We start from the raw sequence: 22,569 nt of genomic DNA, 5'->3' as shown, positions 1-22,569 counted from the left end.
TGGTGTAATCGCAATACTTTTAAAATAAATTGTATAGTTTCTCTATTTTTGTTCTAAATAAAAAAAAATAAAGAATTTGATTTGCTACAAAAATGTACCTGTTGTATAATAACTAAAACTGTAGCTTTTAACCTGACATTAAAAAATCAAGATCCTCCCTCCCCACATTTTATATGGCTACAAATTACAGTTGCTACTATTAAGAAAATCAGGTGGTTTTTTTTTTAACATTGTAAAGGAATTACATACAAACTTTTGGCCAGAATGATTTTCAAAAAGTACTGGGTCATAATGTTCATTATATTGCTAGTCCCATTGGCTTAGCCAGCAAGTAAACAACAGACCATCTTCTGTTACTGAAAACTCTTCCTAGGTTCTGATAATTAAGCTGATCTTCCGTGAAATTGTATATATTTTCATTCTGTGGGACTAAAATGAGCATGGGGGGGGGGGGGAGCTTTGATTTAAATGTCTTTGTACATGTATGGAAGGTACTTTTGCACACACATGGTGAGGAGGACTTACTGTTTTTCCATCCTGATTACAATCTCTTGTGCCCCCAGAAAAGCCTTTCCAGAGAGTTCTCTGCCCTGGAACGGGGATCAGTTAATTGCCCTTTAATGAATGACAGCATTCTCGTACTATTCTAGTCAAGCCAAGGTTTTTAGAAAGCAAGTGAGTCTAAATTTCTATCCCCTGTGGGAAACAGAACTTTTGAATTTCTTAGTGACCAGCCTAATAATGATTTGATATAATTAGTAAGTACATTCAGATTCAGACGTCTGTGTTGGGTTTAGCATTATCTTGCCTCGATGACAGTTGATACTCCGTATCCAAAGATTCAACTATTCAAGGCTTGAAAATATTTTTGAAAAATCCAAAAAGCAAACCTTGATTTTGCCCTTTTATGTAAGGGGCACCATTTTACTATGCCATTTTATTTCACTGGACTTGAGCTGAAACCAAATCCCAGCAGATATCAAGGGGCCATTGTACTATGTCATTGTGAGAAAAATTCAATAGTTTTTGCATCTTAAAACAAAACAAATCCCCAATTCTGCCTTCATTTATCCATTGTTACCAGTACCCAAGTGCACATGGTATTGCTTGAGGATCCAGACTCCTCTATCTTGTGTGGAGCACACCTTGGATCTTATGAACAAATTAAGTTTTCAATAATTATAATATTAATGTAATTTGAAGTAAGCATGTACAAAATGTAAGCTACTACATGAAACATTGCTGAATGTGAATTTCTTTGTGGGAGTCCAATTAGGAGATAGTTAGTATACCTAAGTACTGAAGAGGGATGAGCACCAGTGCAGGAGTCAGAGGATACCAGGAATTATTTAAATTGTTATCATCGTTATGTGCCTTCAAGTCATTTCCAATTTACAGGGACCCTAAGGCGAGCCTATCATGGGATTTTCGTGGCAAGTTCCTTGAGGGGAAGATTGCCATTGTGTTCCCCTGAGTCTGAGAGCATGTGACTTGCCCAGGATCACCCAGTGGGTTTCATGGCTGAGCTGGGAATTGAACCTTGGTCTCCAGAGTTATAGTCAACACTCAAACCATTATGCCAGACTGGTTCTCAGTTATCTAAATACTTCTAACTTTTTCCCTCCAAAATGATGACAACTTTTCCATTAATGTAAATCAGTTTTTCTCAATCTTTTTTTAGCTTGGAGGAACCCTTGAAATGAAGGTCTCAGGGAACCCATGCATTAAAATGACTATATCCACAGCTCAATCACAATCTCTTTTGGAGGCCTAGGGTTCCAGGGAACACTGATTGAAAAAAAAAATCTGCTCTATATGAATGTTTGCCCCTTTCAACATGGTCTTATAACATGTTTTTAATTATTTTCACGCTAAAATAATCTGTGGTACTTAAAGGAGCATGGAGCTAAGAAATTAAGGTACAAAGAATATACAGCTGGTAAACTTTGTGATGTTGTCATCACTGTGTGTGCCTTCAAGTTATTTCTGACTTATGGCAACTCTGTCATGGGGTTTTCTTGGCAGAATTTGTTCAGAAATGGTTTGCCCTTGCCTTCCTCTGAGGCTGAGAGTGTATGACTTATCCAAGTAGGTTTCCATAGCCATGCGGGTATTCAGACCCTGATCTCCCAGTGTCCTAGTCCAACACTCAAACCACTGCACTATGCTGGCTTGTATGTAATCTTATATTATCATATTAAAAATCTTTTCTATATAAGGCCTCTCACATGCACAGAAATTATATTGGCTGAATATTTATCCTCTTAAAGAATCATGCATTCTGCCTGAAATCTTTTAATAGCACTCTGAGACCTAGTTCAAGCAATACCTCAACCAGCATGTTTGCTGCCTGATATCATCTTGGATGAATTTCTGTTTGGTAGCTACCTGCATCAGTACTGATGTATGTTCTTAAGATGAAGGAAGATCCATGAAGGAACAAGTATGGCAAGGTGATCTTCTGTAACAACCATATTGATGAAATAACATTACAGTCGGACAACTAGAATGATGCTTCCCTTTTCTTTCTTTTTTCTTCTTCATGTATCAAGCATCAAATTCTAAATTTGGAACTTCAATTTTACTTCTTGGGACTTCAAATCTAAGAATTGCTCAATCAACTTGGCTAGTTCTAGTCCAAATAAATAATTTTCCCAAGCTCTGAAACATATATTCTCTTGTTTCCTGTTTTGATTTTTTCCTTGACCCTATAAAACAAGAGCATCCGTTGTTTTTTATATTTGCTTATTTCTTACAACTTGAGGATTCTAGATTTTGAAAGCACCTTTGTAAATGCAAAAATGTATCAAAAGGTAGGTCAGTTTACTCTTATAGAAACAGAATGTCTTTTAAAAGTGAGAAACTGATTTTATTTCCTCTGTATTTTCTTCATGGCTATTTAAAACTTTACAGTGGTGGGTAGAGTGTGGAAAATTGTGGTCAGCATGTTTTTTAATATCGTGACTGGTAGGCAGATAACTGCACTTACATTTAGCGTACAAAAATGACCTAAGAAGATCCTGTGTACTGACTGACTCCAAGGTGGAAAACTTTTTTGAGAAACTTTAATAATGAAGAAAACTGGCAGGCCACATTGTGTGCCTGATGATTCTAAGAAGGATGCTAGGTCTGGATTTGTTTGTAGATTGCATGTGTGATGCTTTAACATTTCCTAGTGGGAAAAGAGAAGAGGATTGCTACCATAATGGTTTCTTTCATAGTACCTGAAAGAAGGCTCATAGGTGACCAATTATTCTGATGGATTCTGATGGACCAGTCTTCAAATTATAGACTGGGGTGGAGTGAGTTGGGTATAGGCTGTATTTGCAAGCTTAACCCATGCACCTAACCTTTCTCCACTGTGGCTTCTAGCAGTAACTTTCTTTATAGCTCACACAGTATAGATTAAGCTCATTCCTTTAAGACAATCAGCCAGTTCCTTTAAGCCAGTTTCTGATTTGATTCATTCCTTTAAGCCAGTCAGAAGCTATTTCTTCTGAGCAGAATTACATAGACTTGCCGCTGGAGCCAAAGTTATTTTGCCTTTGCCACTTATAAATAGAACTGCAATATTTCTTACTCCAGGGAGATGAAAAGTGTATAATATTGGCCAATGAGATCTAAACTATGCATTTTCCAACTGTTTACATGTGAGTGTGTGTTTTGTGTATTGTTTCATCTATTCCATAGAATTGTGTAGCATGCACTTTTTTAACACAAGCAGATAGTGCTAGTGGACTGAGGAGTTCTTGCTTAGCTGGAAAATGGACACTGCTCTCAAAATACTCTGACTTTTGCTTCTTTTTAAAAAATACACCCTAGATATACTAACAGGACCTATAATCTTCTATAACTTATCCCACTGTTAGTTTTCTGTAAATGATATAACAAAATCCCTAGAGCAAATTTGCCTTGTTCTTTGTTTCCTGGAGTAAATAAGAACTATGAATTCAACACAAGCAAGTTCTTGCTGTTTTTATTCAGCTTAATGCTGGAAGCAGATTTGAAGGGAAGGTGTGATAAAATGTTATGCTAGCAACAAAGCTAGAGATGGGACTTATCCTGTCCTCTAGACATAATTGAACTGCAGCTCCCAATAGCCTTTAGCCTGAATAGCCAGTGATGAAAAATAGTATGAGTTGCAGTTGAATACCTGTAAGATCATGAATTATTCACCCCTGAAGCAAGTTGTTGAAGGAATAAAGCTGATGGAAGAGCTCTGTTAACTTTAGATGTTGCCTGCTTCCTCTGTTGCTTTGTTCAGCAATGTATTTGCATTCATTGGAATGGTTTCTTTAGAAAACAAATCATTTGAGTGTTTAATTTCTGGTTGGTTTCTCATTTTGTTCTCTAAGAATAACTTTTCCCTGAGGAAATCCCTACATTCCAAAAGAAAAAGGGGTGGGTTGGGCCATCAAACAAGTTTTCTTCACATGCTAGAACTATTAGTGCTCTGTCCTTTGATATGAATGCCAGGTAATCCCAGAGCAGCTTGCAGTGCCAGGTCAGTAATTTTTGGTTGCTTTATTCCTACAGAAATCCCACCAAAACTTAAGAAAAAAGGACATGCTGGACGAGAACAGAAAAAGGTAAGTTATTTGTTACAGGTTTGCAGTTTTAGTTACTGTTTTTGATAGGTGAAAATTCGTTAAATAATATTCAGTAATGAGTTACACAGTTGACTGCTTGGTGTCAAGAAGCTAAATGGCAAATTGCCTCAGCTTTTTGCACTGAACTGTCTTTCCTGGCAGAATCTATCTGCAAATTTGTTGAAATTGATTACTGAAAATTAGCACTGACTGATGGACTGAATCAAAAATAAACTTTAGGAAAAATATTTGTCACTTATTTCTCCCCACTCACATTTTGGTCTGTAATGCATACTGTATAAACTCTTGTATAAGTATAGAAATTGTACCCAAAAGAACCAACCCAAAAAAGCCTGGGTTGGCTTATCCATGGGTTGCTGGAAGTACTGTACCTTAAATCTCATTTAAAAGAAACGGGGGGGGGGGGGGACCATTCCCTAGAATGACAAAAGGCCAGAGCTTAGTCCATCCCAGGAGAACTAAAAAAAAGCACTGACGCTCTGTACTTGCTCCTCTGATAGTGCTTCTAGCCTTTTTGAATGCCTGGGTGGAAAGAAGGTGGTAGTTGCACCTCTTTGGCACTTCCCCTCAAAGGAGCACCAAGAGAATAGACATGCATACATTTTCTTAGCCCCATCTGCACCTCATTGCCTTCCACACACATTCCAAAGCCGTCATTTACTGTAGTTCCCTCCTCCATCCTGCCTGTAGGGTGAACACAAACGTTTATGCCTGACAGAATTTTGGAAGTTCTTTGGTGTCAATTTTCCTTTGCTTCGTTCATTACATCTGTTGCTGCTGTGTACCTTCATGTTATTTCGGACTTGAGGTTTTCTTTGTTATATGTGCCTGAGTTTTCATTCTCAGCCTTAGAAAACTCAATTATAGTTATGCCATAAGTAAAAAAGTAAAAACAGACTTGGCTGCACACAACAACAACAAAGTTTATCCTTGATTTATACATGAGGTTGACTTATGCACGAGTATATGTGGTACTCCTCCTAAAAAGCAGACTGTATATGAGAATTTGTAATGGAATATCAGTGGCCTATTTTCACAACAAAATCAATGTCAGAAAAGGACACTTTTGCATACAAAGTTGCCTGGGCATACTTAGCATGTTTGTATTCCTTTTCCTTTACCTGCTTGTCTCTGTCACAAGAGTGGACAGCTACAAAAGGCTAGGGGACTATATTCGCCTTCCCCCAGAAACTTTTGAGGGTCATAAAAGAAGTCAACACATTTGTGAGCCTCCAAATGCCTTCGGGGGATGTAGGGCATTTTTGTCATGTTTTTAGGCCCAGGAGAGGACTTTTCTAAGAACAGGAAGTAAGAAGACATCACTTCCAGTTTACTTCCTGTTTCAAATTGAGAGGTGGGAAGGTGATGAAAATGCCACCCATGTCCCTTAGAGAGCATTGAAGGCCTTCTGGAGCAAAATGTTGACACCTAGGAGGCTGTGTGTGACCTACAAGCTACAATTTGCCCATCACTGCTCTATCACAAAGATTCAGTTGAGTGTTCAACATTACAAAAAGTGAGGAAAGAGAACAAATCGGCAGGAGTTGTGGGGAAAGAAGAAATTCTTCTTTACCATGCAAAATAGTCCCTTCCGAAGTTTTCTTCTGTTGATTGAAGCATCTTTTTTTTTGTACAGCATCACCATCATCACCATCAACAGGCACAGCAGCAGCAACAGCCACCACCATCACAACAGCAGTTACAACCACAGCAGCTACCACCGCCACCCGCAGCTGCCCCTCAACAAACAGCACCTCCAACCAAGTCCTCCCCTCCATCTTTTGTTGCAACGCAGATCCCAGTTATGGAGCATCCACTCCCAGGGAATATGTTTGACACTATCTCCCCTTTCACTCAACCTATTATGCATCTTCCTCAGCCAGAGATGCCACCCCATCTCCCTCAGCAGCCTGAGCACAGCACTCCTCCTCATTTAAATCAACATGCAGTTGTGTCCCCTCCAGGTGAGTACTTACTGAGTAACCTGGATGTATCATAGCTTTAACCTTGATATGTGAAATCCCCCTTACAAGCCTTTGCCAGTGCTTGAGCACCAGGACAGCCCAAGGTACTACCAATCGAGTATTAGTTTGATCTTGAGAGAGACAGAAACATTTTGGGCACATCATTGCTAAGCCATAATTAGCTTAATCCTGGTTAGCTTATGCTTCAGTTCTTAATTACATCTAAAAAAAGCAGCTGTGGTTTAATGTTTGTTTATTGAATGGAGTCTTAATCCACTATTTCAACACTTGCTGGCTAACTGACATTAAACCACAATGCCCTGCTTTGGAAGTAATCAGTGAACTAGTTCAGTCTTGTAGAGAGAGGCACAGCAAGTGCTAAACTGTGGCTATATCTGAAATGGACCATTAGAGTTCTGAAGGGCCAGAATTTGGTGTTCTTTTATACACTATGACACAATGTACAGGATCCATCATTTTTGGTCTTTTTGACATATAAAAGGCTCTGAATGGTATTTTAATGTGTAGAGAGCTGTGCTCTGTATGATATATTTTCTCTGTTATATTTTATACTAAAGAGCCAAAAAACCAACAAAAAACAACCCCACTTCTATTGTCAAAACTTTGTTCATATAGGAACCTGAACATTACAAAGAACTCTTCCTTATTAGAATGATTCTCAGTTGAAAGGCTTGCACTAATATTTCCCACAAATGTTGGTACATAGAAATAAACAAATTTCATGCTTTTATATCTCTTGGACTTGGTCCACACATGCAGAAAAAGAAGTTGGGGTTCTGAGGTGGTAGAATGGATTTAACCACTTCAGGTGCACAATAAAACCTTTTCTGTCATGATGAGAAGCACACTGTAGGTAGAACTATCACAATAACGAGCAGGCTAGGCTGTTTTTTCTCTCTCAAAGTGCTTTAAAACAATATTTTTAAAATCTCAGGCATTTTACTGGCAAGAATTTTAAATTGTAATCCACCACCTGAAACATGAAGCAATAGTTTGTTCCATTTTACCATAAATTTATGCTTCTTTGTGAGGTGCTCGACTACCTCGCTAGATAATGACCTTAATACCCAGAAATAACAGTAATGCTGCTTCTGTGACACAATATTTGATACCATATATTACTGCTTATTCTTTTCCAGCTTTGCACAATGCTCTGCCTCAACAGCCCTCAAGACCCAGTAATCGAGCTGCAGCACTCCCCCCTAAACCTTCTCGGCCTCCAGCAGTTTCACCGGCTCTTAACCAGCAACCCATGCTTCCGCAGCCCCCGCTCCCCCAGCCTCCCCAAGTGCTCCTGGAGGATGAAGAACCTCCTGCTCCTCATCACAACCTGCCGCTCAGTAATAGCCAGATGCAGCTGTACCTGCAGCAGCTGCAAAAAGCTCAGCCACAGACTTCTCTCCTCCCTTCAGTGAAGGTCCAGTCACAGCCTCAGCCGTCCTTACAGCCTGCCCCTCATCCCCCTGTGCAGCAATTGCAGCACCAGCCACAGCAGAGGCCAGTACATATGCAGCCCATGCAATTCACTTCCCACATGCCTCAGCCTCAGCCACCACCACAGCAGCATCTTCCCCCACAGCCACAACAACAGCAGCCACCACCGCCACCTCAACAGCCATCGAAGCCCCAACAAGTCATCCAGCACCACCCATCGCCGAGACATCACAAACCAGACCCCTACTCAGCTGGTATGTAATTGAACAGAAATCTAGTGGGTGTGATTGTTTTGCTCCCAAATTCTTCTGTGCTTTTATTATGTTCAAAATGTGGGGTCAAATAGTTGGAGGCCATCCCCTTGCTTTAGGACTTGTTAAAATATTTTGTTGTCTTTTTATTCATCTGTGTAAGAATTTAACTGAAGACAATTCAAAAGTGTGAGGAAAAAGGCTTTTTATATTGGAATTACTGAATTCCTGCCCAAGTTCACCTCTTATTTCTTTCTCTTATTGTATCAATTCACAAAAGGAACATTTTTGACAGAAAAAAAATCCATCTATCTGTTCCTTGGAATGTGCAAAGAGCAAAACCCACATTGTGGGATATCAATTGTGCTGCCTAAAGTGTGAGACAGAAGTCACATAACTTTAATAGCCTTAGTGGACTCCTTTCCCTTACCTCTGTTTTTTTAATGTGCCTTTGCTGAGATCAGAGCTAAAGTGGGTCTCGCTCTTTTCATCAGCCCTTGTTCCTTATTTTTTTATTTTCTTCTCTAATTCCTCATATTTCCCCAAAAGATTTCTCCTGCTATTTTTTCAAAAGCCTTCCCTATATTTCCTGCATTTTGTTGCTGCCTTCTAACCTCTGGCTGAATTCTTCTATGTCTTACTTCATGGGTTCAGGTAAGGAAAAAAAAAATCTACAGCTGTTAGAAAGAGAAAGAAAAATTATGATAACTCAGATGATACTGTGAGTAAAATCAGCAGCCACTCACTGACAGGGTCATATCCATGGCAAGCAAAGAGCCTCCTCATCTAGTAGCTCATACTGTTGTCAGAGTGGTATACAACGAGGCTGAGAGAGAGACACTTGTCCAGATCACCAGTGGGTTTCCATGGCTGAGTGGAGATTCAAATTCTGGTCTCCCAGAGCCCTATATCCAGCACTCAAGTCACTGCACTATGAATAATGCTACTATGGGAAATCAGTATGCACTCATCTTTGTTTTTGCTGGCTGATGTCTATCATCATAGGCCAGGAAACCCCAAAATGTCCTGTCAAAACAATCCTGTCATATTTCTAACTCCATGAGAGGTTATCATGAAGCCCTTTCTTTAGACTTCCATTTTCTCTTTATCCTCATAGCTGGTGCTTGTTTTAGCAGCAAAGGTAGGCTGGAGCTGTACATGACATTAACCCTCCCCAAAGACCTCAAAGAGTTAACAGACAAAACAAAAGCAGGAGAGAGGAGAAGTCAAGGATTGGGTCATAAATCATTGGTATGGGAGAGAATAGTCATGTGGCAAGGCAGACAAAATTAAGTCTGAGTGATTTTTGGAAAGTTTTACTAAAAGAATGGGTTTTCAGAAGAATTTAAAGGAAACGAGGGAGACAGCTGAGTGGATTGGTGGATACTGTTTAAGGCATGGGTAGCAATATGACATCCAAACTGTTCAGATCAAAACAGCCTATTCATTTGCATTGAACTGAGGTAAGAAGGACCAGATGGAGAAATTGAGGAATGAGATGGAGGACTTAAAAGTGAGGACTAGCCTTTTGAAACTTATGAAGCGCATCTGTATCAAAACTAGATGTGAAGCCCCTTCCCTCTTCAAGAACCTTAGAAAACATTTTCTTCTCAGTTTTTATCCAAAAAAAATTCCCATTTTCCAGTGGAAAAAAATAGAAATTTTATGGAGTGTTGGGGGGAAAAAACACCTCTCCATTATTTTCTCATGTGGAATCAGTGCAGTATTCAATCCAAAACAGTTTTTGGAGTTTTGTTTCTTTATTTTTGGAGAGAAGTACATATGCCCTTGGTTGCATGTGAGCTGCTGTTTTCTGCTAGTATTTACTTTGAATACTGTTGTGTATCTTCAAGGCATAACCAACTTATGGCAACCCTAAGACAAACAAGATTGGTTCAGAGAGGGTTCGTGCTTTCCCCTGGAGCTGAGGGATTGTGACTTGCCCAATGTGATCCAGTGGATTTCCATGGATGAGTGGGGATTTGATCCCTGGTCTTTAATGTCCTGGTTTAGTACCCAAACCACTACACCACACTGGCTCACTCTGAATATACCAGAAGCAAATATCTTGTTTCTTTTGTCCTTTTCACATGGTTCCCTTTTTTTCTACTTTTCCCCCTCAAATGACTGACACTCTGCTACCCATACAGTACGTAGAGAGATCTTGTAGCACCTTTGAAACTAACTGAAAAAAATTGGCAGCATGAGCTTTAGTAGAAAGCTCATGCTGCCAATTTCTTTCAGTTAGTCTCAGAGGTGCTACAAGATCTCTTTACATACTGATTCTACAGACTAACAAGGCTATATTTTTGAATTCTGCTACCAATAGTTTGTTGCCCTGCCTTGCTGGACAACAGTGTCAGAAGGAGGTGGGGCAAAAACTTTAAAAGACCTGTTGTGGATATCAAAGAAGAAAAATGGCAAAATGCACATTATAATTGACCTCTGTCCGTTGACAAGATTCACAGAAGAAAGGAGATGGCATCTAGATTTTAGTGAAACATCCTGGGTAAACCTGTATAACAGTGGTTCCCAACCTTCCTATTGCTGCAACCCTTTAATACAGTTCCTCATGTTGTGGTGACCCAAACCCATGAAATTATTTTCATTGCTACTTCATAACTGTAATTAAATAGGTATTTTCCAATGGCCTTAGGCGACCCCCATGAAAGAGTCATTCGCCCCCCAAAGGGGTTCCAACCCACAGATTGGGAACCACTGCTGTATAAGAATGCTCTTTAAATATAATAAATATAGAAAATAATATAATTGTACATGCAAATTAACTTGTAAAAACAGTAAAATAAGTTTAGCTTTGATAAGCAAGTATTTGCATATATTTCTCTCTCCCCACCCCCAATATTTTTCCAAAAAGAAATCTTTAAAAAAGAGTTCTATCTGCCCTACCCCTAATGGAATATATTTTTCCAGAAAATACTGTATATACTAATGTATAAATTTAGGAATTATAGTCAAAAAATTGACCCAAAAACCTGGTTGACATATCCATGGGTCAGTGTGCATACTGTACTTTAACATCAAAAAATAAACCATCCCCTTCTCTTAGTAGAGTGGCAAAAGGCAAGAGCTTATTCTATTCTAGGAGAACCTAAAAGGACCACCAACCCCCCTACTCTGTCCACCACAGCATCACTTTATGGCCTTTTTGAATGCCTGGGCCAGAAAATCACAGTTGCAGTTCTTTGGTGCTTCCCCTCAAAGGAGCACTGAGACAGTAGAAGTGGGTTGGTGCTTCCTTTAAGTTCCCCTGAGATGGAGTAAATCTTTCCCAGAATTTTGTAAGCTTTTGGCATTGTTTTCATTTGTTACATTCTTTACATCTTTTGTTACATACTCTCAACTTATCTATGGGTCATATCAAAATCCATAATTTTTGCCCCCAGATCTGCCCTCAATTTATACAGGTTTATTTATATAGGTCTCACTAATCCATCCACTAAGCTGCATAGTGGTGGTGAGAATAAAAGACCCTCCTCTCATTCTAATTTTCTGTGAATCCCAGTTTGCAGCTTGAGCATTGACCAGTAGAATGTAGAGTGAGCGCATACCTGGTAGGAAGCTGATAACTTAAAAGAAGCCCTTCCCCCAACTGTCATGTGTTCTGGATGGAACCACAGCTGCAGATGACAGGATCGTCCTCCCAAAGTCTCTGATTAATGACTCTCAATAAACTGCCATGAGAAGGTGACTGACTGGTGCCGAATTGTTCCAGGTCACTTGCGAGAAGCGCCTTCCCCTCTCATGATGCATTCCCCACAGATGGCACAGTTCCAGGGACTGCCACACCAGTCTCCACCTCAACCAAATGTCCAGCCAAAAAAACAGGTAAGAGGACATTGGGGATGTCAAGAGTCTTTTTGCTCGGAGTTCTCAGGTTGCACATGTGTTTGAAAACATTTTCTGGTATTCTCTGCAGGTCTTTACTAGACACTAGCTTTGGAACTGGGACATAGGGGAAAAGAATGGGCTTAATGCAGAGAATACTGAGGAAGTGATGATTGACTTATTTTTGATGTCTGACCTTGGTAGGAACTGAGAGCAGCATCTGTAGTTCAGTCGCAGCCTATGGTAAAAGAAGAAAAGATGCAGTCTCCAGTCATTCGAAATGAGACTTTCAGCCCAGCCTTGCGGCAGGATCCTCCCAAGCATCCAGAGAGTATCAAGCCACCTGCACATATCCCACAACGTAAGTGGCGGCCAAGAAATTTTTGCCATCTCTTTCATTGCAGATATGTCTCAAGAATGGTGGAACGGCCAGTTTCCCATCTAATCTGTGATAAGTTTTTCCCTATTGCTGACCTACAAAAAACACACTTCTTGTTTCAGGAACAGAGATGAAGCCAGTAGACAGTGGACGACCTGTTATAAGACCACCAGAACAAAATGCACCACCAGGAGTCCAGGAGAAAGAGAGACAGAAACAGGAACCAAAAACACCAGTCGCCCCTAAAAAGGTAACAGTGCATTGTAACCAAGCATATTTGAAGAAGTAACAGAAGTCCAAATGCATCTAAGGAAGTAGACTTAAGTCTACAAAAGCTCATGTTGCCAACTTCTTTCATTCATTTGATCTCAAAGGTGCTACAAGATCTCTCTACATACTGAAGAAGTAACAATTATACCTCACCTTAGAAAAGGCAGTTTTAGTAATGTGTATTAAGTCGTTTTTATTCCTACTCAGTACTAAGAATATGGGACAGAAGTTCCTCGCCTTCCCTCCCTCCTTCCTTACCTTTTTTTCTCTTTGCCCTGGCTTGACTTTGGGGGTGGAGTCTGCTGCCCAGTCAGCCAGGGCCGCGGCTTGAGTCTCGGAGTCCTGTCCCCAGGCCTAGCACCTGAGATGGAGCCTCTGGACTCTGAGACTCAAGCCCCAGTGCTAGTGCTGGTCCTCTCTGGCCAACAGGGCTCTGAATCGAGCCCCGGAGCCCCATTGACCAGAGGGAGCCAGCACCAGGGCTGAGGTTTGAATCTCAGAGTCCATAGGCTCCATCCCAGGTGCTAGGCCTGGAGATGGGGCTCCGAGACTCAAGCCCCAGCCCAGGCCCTCCGAGACTCAAGCCCCAGCCCTGGCCCCAGCTGACTGGGCAGCAGACTTCACCCCCAAAGTCAAGCCAGGGCAAAGAGGAAAGAGGGAAGGAGAGGGGAGAACAAGGGACTTTTGTCCCCGATGGCAGCGCTTGCCATCCACGGATGTTCAAATCCACAGGCACCAAAAGCTCATCTTATTCTTGTTTGTAATACGATTTCAATAATAATAATAATATCAAGCTGCTTGTGACCTACAGTAAGCTAGGCAGAAAGAATTTTCTCTTTTCAAGTAACCCAGTTTAAGCCTTCTTACCTTTATATGGTAGAAAACTCGAGAGTTCTGCAGTCCTGTTTCATCTGTTGCCCATGGTACTGGTTCAGTGCTCATTCTGCACTCTTTTTCTCCTCAGGATTTGAAAATAAAAAATATGGGCTCCTGGGCAAGCTTAGTGCAAAAGCATCCCACAGCACCATCCTCTACAGTAAAATCAAGCAGCGACAGCTTTGAGCATTTCAGGAGGGCAGCCCGGGAGAAAGAAGAACGTGAGAAGGCCTTGAAAGCTCAGGCAGAACAAGCAGAGAAGGAGAAGGAGCGACAGCGGCGGGAGCAGGAGCGAATGAGGTGAGAGGAATTTGTGTCCTGGGAATAAGGGCTTTGTTCAACTTTCCATTATAGGTGAGACACTGGTGGAAACTGTCTTGTCTCGGAGGAGGAAACATAATATATTAGCAAGATAGTAAGAGAGCGTGTTCATCTCTATACAGTATTTAGCCGGTGGGCTCCAGTGTCCTTGCATTGCAAGTGATTGGTTTTCTAAGCAATACATTTTACACAGACCTTCCCAAGGCCAACACTCCAAATCCCTGTGGCAGGATAATGGGGTGCATTCCCCAGGTAAACAACTGAAAAATGGATCCCCAGAATTATACGGAGCAGAAAGAAAGGAAACTGAACTGTGGAGTCATGACCCATCTCCTATACTAATAGGTGTGGGGACAGTATTAGCAAGTTGCTAAGAGAGAGGTTTATTCCCTCACTTCTTTCCCATCAGCTTCTGTGTCCTTGAATTGCCAGAGTAACATGTAAACTAGGTTTCACTAAACTCAAAATAACTTTTCTTACACCACTAGACAGCTGTTAACATTTGGCCATGCAGCTGATAAGGAACACATCTGCCTGATGACAATTGATGCAACTGGAATAATGACAACTGTTGCAACTGGAATAATGCTTTCATTACTGATGTTGTCTGGCCATCAATCTACAAACCCTTTTCATCCCCAGCAGCTTTCAAGAAAGACAGTGGGGGTCAGAAATTGAGAACTGAAGAAACTCTAATTCAGCTTAAAAGTGTGAGGGTTTCCATTGCTAGGCTGCTCACTTGATGTCAAGGACCTGTAAAAATACTGCATGACTTGCTCTTTGTGTGTGTGGTCCAAAACACACTGGAGTAATAATCCAGTTTGAGACCACTTTAACTGCTTTGGCATAATGCTAGGGAATTCTAGGAACTATAGTTTTGTGAGACATTTAGCCTTCTCTGTCAGGAAGCCCTGGTGCCAGAATAAACAAAAATTCCAGGATTTCCTAGCACTGAGCCAGGGCCCTTAAAGCAGTCTTAAACTGGATTATTTACTCAGTATATTTTGACCTGTGTGTCTTGGATAGAATGTCCAGCTGTGCCTTCCAACTAATATTCTAATTGCTTGGTGTTATCAGTGATTTCCTTGATGCTGTGGGATGGTGTTTTATTGGTGTTTCTGATCTTGAGCAGGAGTCGTGAAGAGGAGGATGCACTGGAGCAAGCTCGCCGAGTTCATGAAGAAGTGCGACGGCGCCAAGAGCAGCAGCAGCAGCAGCCCCAGCATCAGCCTCAGCCCCCGCAACAGCAGCAACAGCAGCAGCAACAACAGCCCCAGCAGCAAGTGTCAGCTGCAGCCTCAGCTCCTCAAGCACAGAGCTCTCAGCCCCAGGCTTCTCAGTCCATGCTGGACCAACAGAGAGAGATGCTCAGAAAACGAGAGCAGGAACGAAGGCGCAGAGAGGCAGTAAGTGAGAGAGATGAGCATTGTTGGGGTTCGGATAAGGAGGCTAAATGGGAGAATTGTATGAATATGGTGTTACATTGAATTTGCTCTGTGACAGGGATTCTCAGGCTTTTCCAGAGTAAGTCATTGTGTTCACTTTGGATTAAGTCCCATTGAATTCAATGGACTCCTAATCATGTCTAGATTTTTGCAGTAAATCAGTAATGAAATGATTTGTTCTTTCCTCTTGAGATTAAAATCCAGGTCCTTTTTAAACAAAACTGAAGAAAAGAACAGGTATTGAATTTTAGCTATAGGAAGAAAAGAACAATGCTGCCTGCTTGCCTTCTAGCATTAACATTGACAGCCTTGAATGTTAAATGGCAAACATTGTGGAAAGGCCTTCCTATAAAATTTATATTTTCCCATATGAAAAAACAAGTTTTAAAAATAATTTGTCATTTGTAAACCCAGGAAAGAAATATATAAACAAATATTCATATAAACAAATTCTGGAGATGCTGTGGTGCACCAGCTGTGGTGCAACATCTGATGGGAATGTTCCAGTATTTCTGGATATTGGAAATTCAATATTTTCTGGAGTCACATAAACCAAGTAGTTTGAGGCATTAAATCATAAAGAACTAATTACATTTTTGTACTGCTGCTGGTAGTAGTTCAGAAATTGACAGATTTGAAGCATCGTTTGTTCGAAGCCTAGCATAAAAGAATTTTGGACAAAGTATTTATGGAAAAGCTAGCATCTGATATATAAAATAATAGGGGGGAAAACTTGCCAGATTAAGCTTCTTTTCAGTCTGTTTCATTTTATTGATTTCATCAGTGACAGTGGTGAATTTGCACCTCCTGTGTGGTCATATCTGGACCTATGGAGAAATGCTTTAGTTGAGTGGTAAAGTGCTATTAATTAGAATGTCGAAGGCTTTCATGGCTGGCATCCATAGTGTTTTGTGGGTTTTTCGGGCTATGTGGCTAGTGTTCTAACAGAGTTTCTTTCTGATGTTTTGCCAGAATCTGTGGCGGGCATCTTCAGAGAATGCTTTGCCTGGAAAAATTGGGTCCTGAGCAAAATAAGGACTCAGCAAATGCAAATGGGAAACCATTCAGAGTCAGGGACTTTCCCAGCAGATAATGATCACCAATTAGCAGACATTAATCCTCTTTTGCATTAGCCTCCCAGCCTGAGGCCAGCCATCAGCACAGAACAATACACATGCAAATCACTCCTGCATTCCCAGGCTCACACAGCATATATACACCCAATTTTTCCAGGCAAAGCATTCTCTGAAGATGCCAGCCACAAATGCTGGCGAAACGTCAGGAAGAAACTCTGCTAGAACATGGCCACATAGCCTGAAAAACCACAAAAAACTATGCTATTAATTAACTATTACATTCTCATGATGTGAATCTGTGGGCCTAAGTCTTCACAGAAATATTGAAGAACTTATTTTTTGAGAAATACTATGTAAGGCCTGATGCATTTGGTTTTGTTTTGTTTGTTTGTTTGTTGTTGTTTTTGGTTTTTTTCCCCTTGTTAAAAAAAGTTATGTTGTGTCATTTTGTCATTTTGGTCCCTCGATTAAAAAAAATTGCCTGGCTGGGAAATGTGATTGTAACATCCTTTATGTTTATGTTATTAATAGAAATCTTTTTTAAAAATCAGATAACTGTTATCTTTTTTTCTTTTTTCCCCTCTAGATGGCAGCTACTATTGACATGAATTTCCAGAGTGATTTGTTGGCAATATTTGAAGAGAATCTTTTCTAATAGCACCCGGTTTTCTTCGCCTGACTCCTTAATTTCCTGGCAAATCTTTGACTCTCCACAGTGTTGTTGGCGGCTGGGAGGAAATCATTCCTGCAGCCTTTCTGCATGTGTGACAGTTGCAGCCTCAGATGGATGAATCAGCAGAGTCTGCCTTACGATTTGACTTTCTTCCCCACCAACCACCCACCCCATATCACTGAAGAAAGAGAGACCAAGACAAGCCAACTCTGTACTAGGTTTGAGTCGGTGGACATGCAGTTGCTGGGAAGGGTGCCCTGATCACTTGATATTCTCTATGCCAAACTTACTTGCAGTATATCCAGGACGTTATGCTGTTCACCCTTTTTCTATTCAAAAGAATTCTGGGTCACAGAATGTCTTTGGCTCTCCAATGCTGTGTGCTGGCAGCACAAGACACTCTGCATTGAGAGGTTGTGTACAGGAAGACCCTGCCTGGGCTTCAGTAGGGAAGATACACAAGCTGTTTGGGGTCCTTTCGTCACTGGCTTTGCCTTTAACTAAACTTCCCACAAGCCTTTAGCTGGGAGCCATTCTCTGTAAGTGTTCGCTTGTGAAAAAGGGAATAATTTAGTGGAGGTGTCAAAGTGTAACTGGCCTTTTGAGTGAGGTTTCTTGTCTTAGCATCGTGTGGAGGTCCAGGAATCTGAGCTAGACTACCAACCAAAGTCAGTTTCTTTCAATCTGTTTATTTTCCTCCAGACAAATTGCCACTGCTCACATCTTGAGTGGGTGTTCTTGTCTCTTCATTACAGAGTGGAGTGGAGTGGGGAAAACATTAGCACCAGGGAAGCTCCCACCCTGTCAATAGTGTTTGACTGTGGCTGTATTGTATAGTGAATATAGTTGGCATATATTTGTTTGAGTTTTACTGGTGAGCTCACCAAACTCTGTAAAGACACTGCTTATATTTTGCTCAGTTCCAGACTTTTAGTCTATATTTTTAACTGTAATACAAGAAAACTACATTTTGGGTTTTTAAATGTCATGGAGTCTGTTAAAAATTAGTTTTTTATACAGCAAAGGAGCAGCTCTGAAAGCTGGGAGCAGATTTGAATCAGCAGGAAAGAAGACCTGCTCCTTTTGTCTTCAGTTGAGTCCTCTCTCACACTAGCAGTCATCATTTTCTCAGCACCTTTAGTGTGTTGTTTTCATTTTACTCTTTGACTTGTTCCAAGTTTATGTGCCATAAATACCCACTATACAGTACAATACTGGTGTGTCAGTATTGGCCAATCTCTGGAGTAATTAATTGGTTTTACTTTAATACGGTGAATATGCATTTGGTCTGTACTGATCATGGAATAAACTCATCTCTTTTTTTTTAAAGTTGGTGTCGTACTGACATTTTTCTTTCAATCCTGCTTGTGGTGAAATGATTTAAGGAAGTAAGCCTACAGAGAACAGCATGTTCTTCCCAGCTGTCTTGCTTTAGCAATGAAATACGTTCTCTAGCCACAATTAGCAGAGTTTCCATCTTGTAACCAGCTTAGCAAAGGTTTGTCTTGAGAGCAGCAGTACTAAAATGAGAAAATTCCATAGAATTGGAAGTAAACAAACAAACTGGTGCCTTGCCAGCATAGACTTGGTTGGTTTCACTGTAGCACTAAGCCAAATGTAGGAGAAGTATGCATAGAAACTGGTCCCAGTTATTCTTGTACCTGCTGTGGGTAAATCTCAAAGAGAGCATGATGTAGCTTCTAGCAGTAAAAATTCCCCACTTCTGATTGAATGAGAGGGAAAAAACATTTGTCTTAATTCTTAAGGGCAATAGTCCTCCAAGCCTTGTTATCAGCAACGATTTCTTTTGAAGTTTGCCAGTGTGAGATTTACAAGATTAGGAGCATTTGGATTGGTTGAAGCTCTCCCATGAGAATCAAGTGAACACAGAGGAAAAAATAAACAGCTTTTCACCTTTCTGTTCCTTTTATCCACACAACTGTTCTCATGAGAACTGCTGGCCATAGGATTTGACAGTTCCTAGCTTAACAAAGTCTCGTGATACTTCTCTTGATAAAATGTGATTGTCTGGGTCTGGAGCTGGACTGGCAATTAAACACTAGTACTCAGTGTGCTTACTCTTGTCAGTTCCCTACCTGAGTAAGTGCTGTAGGAAAAGTTGTCACTCTTGTCTAAACATCTCAGCCAAACTCACTTCAGAACCTTCAGCCAAAAGTGTCCCTGTTTTGCCCTATGACATGACAGTTCACAGCCTGCCCTCATCTCTTTTCTTCACTCGCATGAGACTGGAATATTGAATCCAGTGAAGATTCTGTAGCTGGCCTAATCTGGAGATAAACTTAGCTTTGTGTTACATAGGCCACATATTATGAAGAGATCAGGATTAAAAATAATGCACATTTAAGTAGCTATGTGGTGGCCTACCTCCAGGTCTCCAGGCCTGGAAAAATAATTGCTGCAGCTCTCCTCATGCTGTTCTCCTTCCTATGCTGAAAGAAGTTGAATGGGACACCTAAGGAAGCTTAACTTGCCTATGGTTAACATTGCTACTACATCTTCCAGTCCTTTCCAGCCTCATTCTCAGGTCTTTGGGCAGCAGACGTGCAATGTGAAGCACTGCATAGCACCAAGGCCATCAGCAGACACTGCCAGATGGTGTGGTGGACCATGTGCTCCCCATTCTCAGTCCAGCTTGGTCTTTCAATGTACAGTTGAATCTCTTTGCCCTTAAGCAGCAGAGGTACATGGTCACATATCAGTATTGATAATTTAGTATAGTAACCATCTACTGTGAGGGAAAATTGAATTTAAGGGCCAGTTTTCCTTTGGCATTCTTGTGAGCAGTTGTATTGTCATGCTGAACTTTTACCTCAAGGTGCCTTTTAATTCTACATCATTAGAAGATCTTTGTGCTTTTCTATGTAAAATACTAGATGGATGGGTACTTTAAGGAAGATAGCAGAAAGAGGAAAGTTACCAAGATAGCTTCTACAAAGGCTATTTAGAGTCATCTTGCTGAAAGCATGTGAGCAGATGTTGAACAAGCTTTCTACTACAATGGGTTGTTTAAACAGGTAAAATCTTCGCTGTGCTCTTCCTGATAGGCGTTGCTCTTGAAAAGGCCAAGGGATGTTTGCACTTCGTCGCTAAGCCTAGCAAATTTTATCAGCAGTAACCTTAAACCCACAGCCAGTAACGGCCCTTAGCTTTAAAATGCAATTGTGTGATCTGAAAGATGCTGAGTTCTTGACTGCAGCACTCAGGCCTAGAGTCACTGCATGCTTGAAAACATGTAGCGGTTCCTTTTCTGGACCAACATAAAAGTAGTCACAGCATGCTGTGTTGTACACAAAAAATAGCTTCCATCCTTGAATTGCTGACATGGGCATTATCACTTTGGAACTAATTAAATGTTGGTTCTCCAGATCACACCATTTCTTTACAAAGCCCTTGATTTTAATCTATATCCCAGGAACTGTCAGGAAAAGGAGGCTCGTAGAAATACAACTACAGTTCATATTTAAATAGAAAGAGCCCTGTACACCTCCTTCTCTTCCCCGCACCACTGGTGCATCCTCTTTACCACAGGTTCATTAACTGGCCTTAATCTCTTCTTGACTTGTGCAAATTCTTGACGAGGAAGTAGGACCTTCCACTTCCCCTCTGAGTGTGTTCTGATCCTCTCATTTCCATTGCCAGTCCTTTCTCACAGTATTCCTTGTCCCCACGTCTCCCCCTCCCACCTTTTTTACAAAGCACTTTGGATGATCGTCTCCCTCCTTTGATTTTAAGCTCAGGGTTTTCGGGGTACTTTATGTGCACATCCGCTGTAAGAGTTAGTCACATGTGAGCTCATTGCAATTGTATATAATAAAATTACACTATACTGACAAAAATAAAGGCATAACAAAATGGAGATGCTGGAACTTCTACCAAGAGAGCACCCTCGGTTGTAAATTTTTAAAAATATATAATTTATATGTATGCAAAGAACAACACCCTCTGTATTCAGTCAGTAGTGAGGTCGTCCTTTTTTAATGTTTAATCCTCTTTTTGCATTTGACATTTGCCAAACCTTTCTTGTCAGTAGTTGAGAGTTCCAAGTAGTGGTAGAATTTTTTAGATTGGTGGCTTACTCAGCTGTCTTGTTCCTCTTACTCACTGCTCTCTTCTGCTCACTTTTCTCTTTTACAGACTTCTTGAAATGTTTACAGGCTTGCACCTATCTACTTTAATTTTTTTTTAAAGCTGTACTTGGACTTTTATTTTTACATATTTCTGAATGATGAACATAGAGTGGTATCATTAGTTGGAGACATGAATTTTTTTCCGCCAAAGGCATTTTTTTTGCAATTCTTGTGTTTTATTTTTCTGTTTTTACAAGATGTTTTGTGTTAATAATTTGGTTGTCATTCAGACTGAGACATATTTAATTTCCCTTTCCTCCCTCAACTCCATTGTATGATTTTAACAGTTACAGATATTAGCTGTAGGAATCTAGCCTAAATGATGTATCTTGGTTATTTTTTCCTCCCTTCTTCAGTCCTGTACAAATGAATAAGAGAAACGTACAATCCCACTGTACTTAATGCACGGAACGCTTGGCAAATAATTATGTCAGTGAATTTGAAACTTGTATTAAACACTTTAGACATTTGTAGAAGGGAATTCATAGAGTTTTCACTTATATACTAAAGGTTTTTGTGCAGTTCTCATTGCAAAAATAAACATTTGTACTGAATATATGAAGTTAACTTTTTTTTCTTTAATTGTTCCCTTTGGGCCAAGGGTGCATTGAAAGATGGGCCCCAGCACATCAGCAAAACCAATCTCAAAACTCTAGAAACCAGCTTAGTTTCCTAAAAGCCCCCTCAAAGTATAGACGTTCTTGTTCTTTCAACAAAATCCTTATGTTAAAAAGATGTTCAAGCACTTCAAGTTTGCCCATTCCAAATTGTGAACTATCCTTTGACAGCCTTTTAACATTGAGAGACACCACCAACAGCCTCCATATAGTACAATAATAAAATCAAACTAAGAGCAGTTTATCCTTGTCCACTGATAATTTCAGGTTCTAAGTCAATTTAAATGGAGCAGATATGAAATCAAGAGGATATAAACAGATTACTACCAACCACATGAACTATAATTATTGGTGCCCAATGTCACCTGGCATTAGCATGCATACATTTCCTTGCCATTGTGCAAGAGAGAGCTCTCCATACAAAGGCCAATGTGATTATATCAAGTATGTGGTTAATGCTTATTATGCAAGAAGTGCATTAGTCATAGAAAAATACCTGTGGAAAGAAGAATTTTAAAATGTTCAGGTCTTTAATCTAAACATTGATCACTGTGTTTCCAATTTATCACCAGACTGCCTTTCCTTAAAGGGAGGTATTTGAAAACTTGGAGATATTCTGGTCTTAGTCTGACTTGTGC

At 40.4% G+C, this 22,569-nt stretch overlaps 1 protein-coding gene across 7 annotated transcripts in view; it reads left to right on the top strand.

Annotated features, from left to right (window-relative positions):
- Positions 1-21,870, top strand: part of BRD4 (bromodomain containing 4) — a 126,715-nt gene extending 104,845 nt beyond the window's left edge. For 6 of the 7 annotated variants that reach the window (XM_042451163.1, XM_042451162.1, XM_042451159.1 and 3 more), the window contains 9 exons: positions 4,537-4,589; positions 6,247-6,574; positions 7,735-8,283; positions 12,014-12,126; positions 12,331-12,487; positions 12,628-12,755; positions 13,740-13,951; positions 15,105-15,378; positions 17,080-21,870. In XM_042451163.1, coding sequence (XP_042307097.1) covers positions 4,537-4,589; positions 6,247-6,574; positions 7,735-8,283; positions 12,014-12,126; positions 12,331-12,487; positions 12,628-12,755; positions 13,740-13,951; positions 15,105-15,378; positions 17,080-17,148 — 1,883 coding nt within the window. In that variant the 3' untranslated portion in view covers positions 17,149-21,870. The other variant, XM_042451166.1, reaches the window with a different exon arrangement.
- The last annotated feature ends 699 nt before the right edge of the window (positions 21,871-22,569 follow it).

Source organism: Sceloporus undulatus, chromosome 2 (genome assembly GCF_019175285.1).
Source record: "Sceloporus undulatus isolate JIND9_A2432 ecotype Alabama chromosome 2, SceUnd_v1.1, whole genome shotgun sequence".
NCBI lineage: Eukaryota > Metazoa > Chordata > Lepidosauria > Squamata > Phrynosomatidae > Sceloporus > Sceloporus undulatus.
Note: the sequence above shows the minus strand (reverse complement) of the source record. Positions and strands in the feature narration are given on the sequence as shown.